At 33.7% G+C, this 13,448-nt stretch overlaps 1 protein-coding gene across 2 annotated transcripts in view; it reads right to left on the minus strand.

The window, feature by feature from the left end:
• Positions 1-1,716: 1,716 nt before the first annotated feature.
• The window catches only part of LOC128238406 (cysteine and histidine-rich domain-containing protein 1-like), a 33,558-nt gene continuing 21,826 nt past the window's right edge, over positions 1,717-13,448 (minus strand). Inside the window, exons 4-9 of one of the 2 annotated variants that reach the window (XM_052954312.1) lie at positions 12,734-12,917; positions 11,151-11,215; positions 9,890-9,960; positions 7,593-7,695; positions 2,843-3,031; positions 1,717-2,459 (exon numbers count right to left, since the gene is read on the minus strand). In XM_052954312.1, the coding sequence (XP_052810272.1) occupies positions 2,343-2,459; positions 2,843-3,031; positions 7,593-7,695; positions 9,890-9,960; positions 11,151-11,215; positions 12,734-12,917 (729 nt within the window). In that variant the 3' untranslated portion in view covers positions 1,717-2,342. The remainder of the gene's footprint in view (positions 2,460-2,842; positions 3,032-7,592; positions 7,696-9,889; positions 9,961-11,150; positions 11,216-12,733; positions 12,918-13,448) is intronic. The other variant, XM_052954313.1, reaches the window with a different exon arrangement.

A 13,448-nucleotide genomic window follows, 5' to 3' on the forward strand; every position in this document is an offset into this window, starting at 1 on the left:
TCGAAAAAGGGGCATAATTCTGTCAAAATGCTTGATAGAGTTACCTCCTCCTGTGTACAGGTTGGGGGCATGATGGTGAACAAGTGTACAAAGTTTCAAAAACTGGATGTCAATGGATTTTGAAAATATCTGAGGTGGTACACAAACTTTAATGTAAATTATAAGTCGAAAAAGGGGCATAATTCTGTCAAAATGCTTGATAGAGTTACCTCCTCCTGTGTATAGGTTGAGGGCATGATGGTGAACAAGTATGCAAAGTTTCAAAGCCATATGTCAATGGACTTTGAAAATATTTGAGGTGGTATGCAAACTTTAACGTAAATTCTAAGTAGAAAAAGGGGCAATATTTTGTCTAAATCTTGATAGAGTTACCTCCTTCTGTAAGACATATGTCAATGGACATTGAAAATATTTGGATGGTACGCAAACTTTAACATAAGTGGCTACGCCGATGCCGACGCTCGGGTAACTAAGATAGCTCTCCTGATTCTTCGAATAGTCGAGCTAAAAATAAAGAAATTGATATTGACAGGTGACCTCAAAGTTTTTTACCTTCTTTCTTATTTTTCGAAACTTCAGCAATGAATCTTGGACCATGTGTAATTTTGAGAACAAATATCAAGCTTAGATAATTGGTGTGTAGCATTGTCTTTTGGTCCTCTCCCTTGCCTTTGTGAACTATCAGTATGTTGCCTATGAATTGAAAATGACCAGAAGAGCCATGGAGCATAAGCCCTAATGAGCCTCTTGTTTTCAATCTTACAATTTGAAAATTCTTCTCAGGGGAGCATTTAAGGGTAATCTGGGCCCTCTTGAGTTAACTATATTAAGTACATGCATTAAGTGGCCAACTGCTAATGCTTCCACGACCACTAATTATTTACCCCATGAAGCCATATAAACACTAATTAGCGGCCACTAATCCCTATACGCTTTTGCTAATAAATTTTTCAAATACACAGCTTTGTGTACTAAAGTTTAAGGAAAAGTACGAAATCCTCGGATTGGACCATAAATGCAATAAAGTTATTTTATCTACATTTGTATTTAACCTTCTTTAATGATAATGGTACTGCTGATACTAATGGTGGTGTGAGGTGGTGGTTAAGATACTGAAGTGGTTAAAATGTTCAACGTGGTTTAGTGGTCACCTGTCCTAAGCATCCACTTTGACCTTTTCTCAAAGGTGGCTACTGAATACAGGTTTGACTGTACTTTTTTCATTTCATTATTTTATGGCATTTTTTTGCCATCAAGAGAAGCAATTTTTTAACAGTGGGTCACTGAGTAATAATGGTTCTTTTTGACACAAACATTCACATTGCTCTACTAATATTCATAAAATTCATTCAAAAACTCGCCTAAAATTGACACTGCTGTGGATAGAGTTATGGTAAATGTACACTGCACTCTTATTGTGTTAAACCATTGTATGAGGTTTAATAAAATTAAATGTTTTCTTTCATAATATCATTCACTAGTTAAAAAGATTAAAGGACAAAGTTTATTATACTGGTTTGTAATATACCCGGCAAAGAATTGTGACAAGTCGTTTAAATATTGGTATTTCAAAACATTTATCAATCATAATACAAAAAGAAATCAAACTACAAAATTCATGCATTCTGTTTTTTTCAGTACAGACCTTTCCACCAAGTATATATGAGAGTTTTAAGTCAGAATATTGGATGTTTACAAAAAAGTAATATAAATAACTCGTGCATCACATTTTTATTGACAAAAATGTATCTAATCATATACAATCATGTATTCCTGTATGAAAAATCTATCAATGATTTTATTTACTATGAATTATGTCCAATTATTTTCTAAATTAACATTGAAACTTTTCTGGTAAAGGACACTATACTCTGGATTTTACTTGAGACTAAGTTCTTCTGACATATGTATATCACTGATTGTACTTGAAACACAAGATTAAAACTTTTGATATCTGGCAGGTAAACTACTCTTATTTTGCCAAGGATCACCTGCACTTATTTTTGTATCAAAATATAATACTGTTATAGGAAACATAAGCTGCTATTAGATACTGAATCAAAAGCATTTAGACAGAATGACTGCATCATTGGTTGCCTATATGAAGACACAGCAGCTGTAGGTGATCCTGGGCACAATGTGGATAGTTTATTTCCAGTAACGGTGTTAATCATGTGATTAGGTATTATTAGGTATTACTCATGGAAATATTACTGGAAAGACAAAACATTAATGTAACACAAGGCATGTATTGCTAATGTCTGGCTTATCTTCGGGCAAAAACATGTAGTATACAAAAAAGAAAGACAAAACCATGGTGAAGTTTTACAAATGCCAAGGTGTCAACTAGAGGGTTCCTTGTATTCCAAAGAAGGCCAGCTGAAGGCCTCAGCTTTCCGCAACATGATTTCAACCTTTGTACCCAGAAGCTTAACACTGCTCTGCCCAGGAATGATGGCCTGAAATGCACACAACTCTTATAATTAATGGATACATGTATCGGGGAATGTTGGGAGGCTCTATTTTGTTTGTCACATTTCTCAATCTCATTTCATCATGTTCTCCTGTGTACTCCCTTGTATGTGTGAATGAGTCAGGATGAGGCTGTTACTGTTGCCCACAAAATGTTGTATAATTACAGTGTGTAACTCTGTATGCAATAGGCTGATGGTCTTATAGGAATTTTATTTAGTCAATGTTATTCATGATCTTTATCTTAGGATAAAGACTTGTAAGATTTTAAATCATGGTGCATCATCATGTTTAAGATAGACAACCTGTAGTGAAAGGAGCAACCAGGAACGACTCAATAAATGAATAACCAATGTCTAAAAAAGCTCACATTTCTGAGAATAAGAGTCTGATTGAAGATGCTCTTGCCGCCCTCAAATGTGATGTGTATATGACAAGTGATACGGTTCACCTCCACATACGTCTGATCGGGGGCCGGAAGTTTGGAGAAAACGGAGATGTTGATATTTGGTCCTGTCTGAAACCAGTCCATTCTGCAGTTCTTCTTGGTGTCTTCAGTCTATACAAACAGAACAAACTTAATGATAAGAGCGATCACTGGAGATAATATATGTTTCAAATGATGTTCCTTGTTCCCACTGTAATTCAACCCTGACATTTAATGATTTTTAATTATGCCCCCGAAGGTGGCCATATTAAAATCGCACTGTCCGTCTGTCCGTTCGTTTGTGTGTCTATAATTTGTACCTGTAACTTTCTCTTGTATGGACAAATTTTAAATTGACTTGCAACATGTGTTCAATATACCAAGACAATGTGTCATGTGCAAGACCCGTGTTCCTACCTCTAAGGTCAAGGTCACACAATGGAATGCTGCATATAAGGACATAGAGTATAGGTTATCGTGTCCAGGCTGTTACTTACACTTGTATGGACAGATTTTAAAACAACTTGCCACATGTGTTCGACATACCAAGACAAAATGTCGTGTGCAAGACCCATGTCCCTACCTCTAGGGTGAAAGATACACTTAGTGGGCCAAAACACACTTTTAGCTTAGTTGTCAAGTGTCTCACATACAAAGTATTTAAAACATAATCAAAACATTTAGGGCAATTAAGAAAATAATGCATGTCAATGCATTTATTGCATGTTTTATGCATTATGAGTAGTACAAATGGTTTTGAATAGTTTTAACCTATTTATCTTTGCGTATACCGTAGCTGTCTGAAAAATATGCAAAGTTTTGTCTACAGTCAGTACATAGTGACTACCTTTTGATCACTTGAAGTAACTTGAGTATCACTTTAAGTGACCTTATGCCCATTTTCAATGAAAAGGCAGAAATTGGAAAACAATGTGCAGTAAGAATATGAACAGTTGTAGCATTATTGTCCACAAGTAGAAAAACATTTTTTTTCATAGCAAAACAGGAAGTCGGCCAATATGTTGTTGTTGTTGTTGTTTATCAATTATGACCTCTTGTTGTATTTTTGTAGAGGGACATGCTATGAAGCTTCCTGTGAAGTTTCAGTGAATTTGGACAAGTAGTTGTAGAGGAGATGTTTTTATTTTAAAGCAAAACAGGAAGTTGGCCATTTTCTTGTTGTTGCTGTTGATCAATCGTGACCCCTTGTTGTATTTTTGTAGAGGGTCACCCAAGGAAGCTTCCTGTAAAGTTTCATTGAATTTGGAGAGGTAGTTTCAGAGATGTTTTTTTAAAGCAAAACAGGAAGACAGTCATTTTGTTGTTGTTGCTGTTGTTGTTGTTAATCAATCATGACCCCTTGTTGTATTTTTGTAGAGGGCCACCCAAGGAAGCTTCCTGTAAAGTTTTATTGAATTTAAACTGGTAGTTTCAGAGGAGATGTTTTTTTAAAGCAAAACAGGAAGTCACCCATTTTGTTGTTGCTGCTGTTGTTGTTGTTGATCAATCGTGACTCCTTGTTGTTTTTTGTAGATGGTCACCCAAGGAGGCTTCCTGAACAGTTTCATTGAATTTGGACTGGTAGTTTCAAAGGAGATGCTTTTTAAAGCAACACAAAAAGTCGACCATTTTGTTGTTGTTTTATTCTATAATCAGTTCTCTTGGTGATTTTAATTACTTCATTAGTGTTTTTCTACGTTTGAAATAGCCTAAATTAGCTCTTACATGACAATTTTTTTACTAAGATTGTGTGTACATACACAAAATAAATGGTAATGCGACTGTGTCGCATCAAACCATTAACTTATAAATGTAAGTACATACTTACAACCTTGAACCATTACTTAATGCATATAATACACTTTTAAAATTAAAATAAAGCACTTTAAGCGTTGACAGGCTTTAAACCTGCTAAGATTTGTGAGTATAGTTATTTTAATGCCCAATGGGACAGAATATGTGGCAAGATTTCTCAGTTTGTCTCAGGAATTTCAGCCAGAGTCTTGAGGATGTTGCATATACATATTTATAATATATTTCTAATATAAATCTGTTTATTTTTTCCACGAGTGACATAGGTTGAGGGCAATATAAAGATACATCAATACATACTTGGAATAATGAGTATGTGGGTGAATCCATCAAGAGGAATTTTGCGCGAGGATCCTGTCATGGGAGAAAAAGACCGTAATGTCCAACGTATTTTGTTGGATGCATTTGGTTTAGCTGTCATACCCTAAATTAAATACGACTCAGTTATGCTGGAAGTGTTGAGTAGATTTTACTAAAAAGTACTTAAATGTTTTATCTGTGGCAGTGCATTGTTTATTAAACCAAAGCTCCAGAAAAGGTTTCATTTGTTATTGAGTTTTACTCCATACTTTTAAGTAATTATTTGAATATTCTACATAATAAATGAGTATTTTAAGTGACTGATACTCAGTGCTTTTGATTTAATTGAGTATCAACATAAAAATCTAAAAGTATATGCGAAGGAATTCATGAACATGAATATACCATCTTTAGATGTTGATGTTAATTTGTCTTACAATTACATGACTATACTCACAAAATGTAGCAGGCACTAAGCCATTCAACGCTTTGATTACCATTTGTGTATATTAGGTTAACAAATATTAATATGCTGCATGAATTTGTCTTTGATGTTTATTTTGATCTTATAAATTTACGAAAATGTCTTTTGTAATATTGTACATATAACTCTTTCATTAACCCTTTAGCGCATGTATACGAGATAGGCCGACATAGCTCATTAGCAGATGTAAACGCATCTGGCCGACCCTATACACTACTGGATGTAAACCCATCTCCCGCATATTTCAATAGGGTCATTTCAATACTTCAATATTGCATCTTTCTTTTTGTAAACAATATCCCGGATGTTTATAAAGCTGAAGATTAACCTTTTGTGTATTGATTTTCCCTCGAAAATGACGTCTGCTAAAACTTGAAGGTCATTATTTATACTGCCAATCACAGGTGTGAGATCCTACTGTGACGTAATAAAACCTCAAGGAATGGCAGTACTGTACAGTATGGAATTTCCCCCAAAACATTGATGCGTAAATCAATGAAATTATTGTCAGTTTGATTTACCATTGAAATCAATAAAGATAATAATTATTTGTAGATAATATTTTGTGTTACAAACAATAGAAACAATAAGTAGCTGAGAAAATAATGAGTAAATTTTCTGCTGAGCTAATCAATGGCCAGCATGGTTCCGTCGTAAAATAGGTCAAGTAAACAACATTTGTGCAAGCTTTGATGATTTAGATCTTTTTATTCATTACTTGGAAAACATTTATCGGCTTTCTTTTTGTAAAGAATTTTATGAGGGGGTAATAAAGTTAAACAGACACTCTGGACTGGATCTCTCAGCTGGATGACACCGGATATTCCTGCCACATTTCTGTGTATCATACACAAGAACATCAATTGTCGGCTTTTTAATCCAGATGTGTCTTTTTTATGATAGGGGTAATAAAATTTAGATCGATCCCAGCATATTATTACCCTTTGATTTAATGCAATTATGACATTTCAAAGAAATGTTGCAATTCCATCTTGGAAATGCATTCACAGATGAAATAAAAGAATTTTATATTTCATCATTAACACCATTTATTAGATAAATTAATTTTTTAATACCTATAAAAAATGTATTCACATAAAAAAGATTTGGAAACAATTATTTGGAGTAATATTGATTTTAAGGTCATACTGCTGTATTCATTTGCTCATTTTCGAATATCCTGAAAAGTACCTATACAGATAAGGACTGCTTATCAGTAAGATGGCTATTGACTGGGAGGTGTAATCTGGCCACTTGTCTATGTGCTAAAGGGTTAACAAAGTTTTTTTTAAGTTTTGAGATAAAATGCCTACGACTAAAAACCGTTGTAACTTTTCCCTGCTAAAATTGCCATGGGTTTAAGGAGAGAAAAATGCATATGTTTTATAAAGTTGTACAGGTGTACAAAGGATGAATGTTAAAATACCCCAAAATAAAATAACTTCTCCCTGAATTAAATGTTTCACCTTTGTGAAACCAAATACAATACAATTGTAATTTACAGAGGAAATACCCACACAGATTAAGTAAATGTCGGCATAAAAACACAGAGTTAGTCAATTAAAGAGGCATGTCTCGGAGTTAATAATTGTAAATATGCATTGAATGCTGGGATAGTGTTTCAGTATTTCATTGAGAATATATAAAATTTCATTAATAAGATAAGAAATTACATATTGATGTGTGTTTACATTATGGATACCGAAAAAATGCTATTTCTTTCGTTATAATGATATTTATTGATAGTTGTTAAATAAAGTCATTTAAGGTATTCCATAGTGGTTTAACTTTCTGACAGTTCCAAAAGAAGTGGTTTATTGTCTTGATTTGTATGTTACAAAAATCACATAAGTTAGAATTTTTTATTTTGCATCTATGCAAATATGTATTTGTGTGTATTATTCTTAATAAGTATTTATATAGAAAACTTCGCAATGATGTATCATTCGCGCTTATGTAAATTAAATTGTATATTTATATTCCATCCAATATTTTCTATATTTGGGAATGTATGTGGCCATTTGACTACCAAATGTTGGCTTCATTATGTTCACCAAATACTAAGTTAAATGTGAGTACAAGCAATAAACTGTGTACCTCTGGTTTGATCCAGAGATGTTTTCCCGAGGCACAGCCTTCCTGGGCCAGAAAGTTTGTGAAATCTGAAGTCTTCCTTTGACAACACGACCAGTATTTCATTCTGAAAAAGTTATGACAAACATCAAAAAAAAACAATCACCCTCGTAAGACTACGACTCAACTACGCCACTTTGACTTAGAATACAATAACGATGTAATAATACCAAGTTTGGTCTCTTTATGTCAAACCTAACTAAAATTATTCGATACATAAGGTGACTTTGATGCTGCCCTCCAACCAGCCCGCCCAAACAATGACGCAAGTCATTCAAATAACTTGATTTCCCATTATGAAAATGTGGTTAAGAATATAAAAATATGCCTTTCAAAGGAAATAAAAAATAAATAAAAAAATCAAGGGCCATAATTTGTATTTAGGCTTAAAACGGAGTTATGTTTCTTGTTGTAATATGGTCATAAATAATTTTGAATTTTATCAAGTGTATTTAATGAATGGTATAGAAGTTTTTTTTATTAAAATCCCAACTTGCCCTTAACTTTTACTTGCCTAAAACTTTAACCTCAGTCAATCAGGGGCCATAACTTGTATTAAGGATATGGAGTTATGTAACCTTATTGGGTGATGGTCCTGAACAATTGTGTGAAGTATTAAATCAATTGAATGAAGGGTATAGAAGTTATTAAACAAAATCCCAACCTGCCCTAAAACTTTAACCTAAGTTCCATAGTCAATCAGGGGCCATAATCTGTGTAAAGAATGATATGGAGTTATCTAACCTCATTATGTGATGGCTCTAAACATCTGTGTGAAGTATTTAGTCAATTGAATGAATGGTATTGGAGTTTTAAGTGAAAATCACAACTTGCCCTAAAACTTTAACCTGCCCTAAAACTTTAACCTAAGTCAATCAGGGGCCATAACTTGTATTTAGGATAATATGGAGTTATGTAACCTCATTGTGTGATGGTCCTGAACAACTGTGTGAAGTATTAAGTCAATTGAACAAAGGATATAGAAGTTATTAATAAATATTCCAACTTGCCCTAAAACTTTAACCTAAGTTCCATAGTCAATCAGGGGCCATAATCTGTGTAAAGAATAATATGGAGTTATCTAACCTCATCATGTGATGGCCCTGAACAACTGCGTGAAGTATTAAGTCAATTGAATGAAGGGTATTGGACTTATAAGTGAAAATCCCAACTTGCCCTAAAACTTTAACCAGACTCCGACGCCGACGCTGGGGCGAGTAGTATAGCCCACCTATTCTTCGAATAATCGAGCTAAAAATGCATATTGTGTGAGTACACATCAACCAACAGGCTTTACATTGATAAGTGTATATTCATTTGTTGTACCACTTCTTAAAGTTAGAAAATCAATTTCAGGTGGCGCAAAGTAAATTGGGTCCTCACTCTCAATGGCAAATTTTACAGATCTTTCAATGCCAAACAGAGGTGTAGAAAACTTATTTTTAAATCTTGTTCATGAAATATTTTATGACAAGTGTCCCAAGTTATATGAAGGATAATTGTGACAAATGTACTGAAATTCAATCATATGGCAGTAGATCTAGCTAAAAAATTTATGTCCCGCAACTGCTGATGGTTTTACAGCATCTACCTTTTATGACAACAGTATTAAGGATTGGACCATGCTTTCAAATAGTAACAAAGAGGCAAAATCAAAATATGTTTTTAAGCAACTTTGAAAATTCACCTTTTTAAGGATATGAAGAAGTCTGAGAAATCTGTTTTTGTGTATTCATAAACTTTAATTATTTTATAATTATTTCCAGGAACTTGCATATTCAGTAAATAGTTTGTATTACCCGGTATACTTTTTTAGAAGTATTATATTTTTCTTTTAAAATAGTTCATTTCATAACCGATGTGGTGTAAATATTTTAAAATTATGTGATACTTATTATAGTGTATTTGCAAATATAACAATTCAACATATCTGAGTACATAATATAAATTTCAAATAATTTGGTACTCTTGGTGATATTTAATGACCACATAATTTTGAAATATTTACAAACCATGTAAAACATGAAAAGGGAAACAATGCTTGATAAACTGCCAGCAAACGTTGAGAAAGTCCATTTACATCATTTCCCCTTGTTGCATAATGCTGAATATCACTAGTCTACCACAACTATAATATCTTAAAAGTTTAAGCATGAATACAATACTTGTTCAGTACAAATTTATATGCCTAACTAGTAACAGAAGTCTGCTTTCTGAGAGGTGATGGATTTGTGACATTTCAGAAGTGTGTGTAAACTCACCCTTCATGAAAGATGGCTGTTCCAGGGTGATATTCACACTTCTCTGAGTTACTCTCTGGTGCTTTATAAATCTGCAATGTAATTCAAATTCAAAATAAGTAAATGATTATAATAAAACATTTGGACATTTAAACTTTTAGCTCTATTGCAAAATAAATTGTGAAATTAATAGTTATTTATACACATTTGAAAGAGTCTGCAGAAGTGTCAATTGGGTAGAAAGCAAGTTATAACAAGACCGCCAACTGTCACAAAATACATCCATCCAAAGAAACAATGTTTCATGATAAGTGGTTGTACTTTAAGCCAAATTTAGAGAGCAAACACTTGCCAATTCAAGGGTGATAACTATTGAGTGACTAAGGTGACATTGCTGGTTATCATTGCGGACAAAGATATTCTGCTCATACACATTCTGATCAAATTTGCTGATGATTCGAAATGGGCTTCAGAAGTAATTGATCAGACAAGACCAATTCGAGGTAATTTCTATTATTACAGGGCGATAACTCTCTAGTGACTACAGCCATGTGGCTGGTTACTGAATTGTCCGAGATATTATGCCAATACACATGGACAAAGGCTTAAATAGTTATTGAGCTTATACCAATTTGGATAATTTCTATAATTAAAAAGTGATAACTGAGTGACTAGAGCTATATACTACTCCCGATGAAATGCAAGAAAGTTAAACACATTTAAGCATAAATACGAAGTGCACATCTTGAAATGTGCATATCATTTGTTACAAAAAGGTATATTATCTGCTCATTATGTTAAAGATTGAAATAACTGTTGTTTTATAAATTATGTTTTATTGAGTGTCTGTCGGTGTGTACATGATGTATACTGAAATGACTTAGAATGTTATGTTAATAAAACATGATTTGTATAGAATAATTATATTCAAAACATCAATAGTTCTTGTATACGAATGTATAAGTGTGATGCAGATGTTTTATGATTACCAATATCATTCTGTTTTTGTTTGCTTGTTTTTCTTCCTAAAAGGCCACATTCTAAATATGTTGTTGTTATGGTTGAACCTGTAATTATGTCATAATGTGTATATACCTTTTCTAAATAAAGATATTATTATTATTATCAAACTTATTCAAGATGTGCCAATACACTTTCTGACCAAACATGGTAATAATCTGAATGAGGCATGACATACTTGACCCAGCTCAGCCAGACTGCTCGTAAAATACAGGTAAGACTTTTTAAATAGGCGTTAAAAGCTACATGAATTTCTACTTACCGCCTGACAGCCGGTATTTTTACATTGGGTCCCAACTTTCACTTCTGTTTCCCCATTACCAGTGTCTGAAAACACACAGTTGGCATCATTATTACAGCTATTCTTTATCAAATTGTCAACTAGAGCTGTCACTGATTGATATTAATACCCCTAAACCCTGCCCTCGTAACAAATCGCAGTTAAATATTTACAAATCCAACCTTAAATTGACAATGATGTGGAGTTATAGTTCTTGTACATTGCACTTTCTCTCATTGCGCTTCACAATTGAATTAAGTTAATTTAAATTCCATCCATTAGTTTTCAGGTTATGCTCAGGCTTAAAACAGAAACAAAGGGCAATAACTCTGTAATTGACTAAAATAGAGTAACATAACAATGCAACACTGACACACCAGCAATGATATGTAGGCACACTGCAATGCAACCCTTGCACACAAACCTTGTATAAATCTTGCAGACTTCAAAATGATGACAAATTTAACACTCCTGATATTCATTGATTTATGTGTTTTTCTCCCTCTTACATGTATACTGTAAAATCATAAATATTCATGGGACTTTATTTTTTGTGGATTTTGTGGGTTAGCTTATCCACAAAATTCAAGATCCCAACAAAATTTTTACCTTTAACTCTGAAATCGTATGTCTATGTAAAATGGTATACATGTATTCACATGAACATACATGGTCAGGGTATACAATGATAAGTACCTTAATCATTGTTTATTTTACTATTTATATGTTTTGTACTATATATTATTTAACCTCAATGATAACAAATTAAAGTCAACCATTAGTACTTGTATTATAGTGTTTTTGTATGACATTGCCGGAACATTAAAACAAGCTGAGTATCAACCTCATGTGTTTTCACAGTGTGCAAATATACTTAATTGACATCCACTTCACTATTTTATATCCTTGATGTGGGTGCATCTTTATTCATGATATTTGAATTACCGATCAAACTGTAATTGGCATGCGTATCTGCGCTAATAGACATAATCCCATTGTTTTGTCCTTTATTGCATGACATAGATGATACATGGCACAAGATCGGCACATTGAGAATTTGTAGACAAGATTTTAGGTAGGATGACAGTTTCGATAATCTAATTTTCCAAAAATTTGAAAATCTACGAATTAAAATACCCCCGAAATTGTCTTTTTTTTTTTTTTAAAAACCACGAAATTTCAAGCCCATGAATATAAATGATTTTATAGTATATCTCATTTCGGCTAGAAAAAAACTGTAAGTTAAGTGTTCAGTCCATACATCTTCAACCAAAATATTCACGTAATTAATAAACTTAAAGGCAAATTAAAGTTTGTGAGTTTGGACAGACAGATATATATTACTTTTAGGCACAATAACATTTTTCCCCATCCCTATTCTTTGCTAGTCTAGTTATGAAGATGATGAGTGTTATGATAAAAATGATGCAAGTATTCCAGTTTGCTTAACCTACACCAGATTTGACTGAAGCCAATAGACACTGTTAACATGTTTCTTTAAAAAACAGACCAGTGACATGAGTCAGTGAGTTGTAGAGAAGCCAGTGAGTTGTATAGTAGCCTACTTGTGGTATCTGCAGCCTGTAGGGTCATTTGCTGAAGAGCCTTCTCGAAGGCCTTCTCCAGGGAGGGTGCGACAGAGACAGGAAGGCGTGTAATTGGTTCGTCCACAGGGGGTCGTTCCACCTCACCCACCTCAATCTTCTGCTTCATCATCTGAGGTTTCCCTTCTTTCTCCTTTTCTTCCTGCTTATACAATGTGTTTAGTGCAATACTTTACTTATTCAACTTATTCATCATACAGTAAAATTGTGGTCGTTCGAGTTCGAACAGGCGGTTGTTTGAGAACCTGCGGTCCCTCGAGGTCCGAGCTTGGTTCCGAACATATTTCCTTCTATTTTCAGATAAAATATACTGACGGTGCATCGAAACATAAATAAGTCGAGGAGTCGAGCGCTATAGCTGGTCCCAAATACACAAATCATGCACAAAACCTTATGGCTCCCTCGAGGTCATAATTTCACACTTTATCCCAAACATGTGTTCCAAAATAAACAAACAAATGCTAGGTGTTTTCGCAAGTTGTAAAAATTGCAATGACAGTTAAAAGGAAAATTGAAACTCGGGTCGTTCGAAACATCGTTCCCTCGAGGTTTCAGCTCGGACCCCAGCGTCCCTGAGCGATCACAGTTTTATTGTATTATCTAAATATAAGGCCACAACAAATTAATGTTCTGTTTAAGAATGCCAAACCAGGCTTTTCCTCTGAAGTCATGTTGC

Source organism: Mya arenaria, chromosome 6, assembly GCF_026914265.1.
Source record: "Mya arenaria isolate MELC-2E11 chromosome 6, ASM2691426v1".
Classification (NCBI taxonomy): domain Eukaryota; kingdom Metazoa; phylum Mollusca; class Bivalvia; order Myida; family Myidae; genus Mya; species Mya arenaria.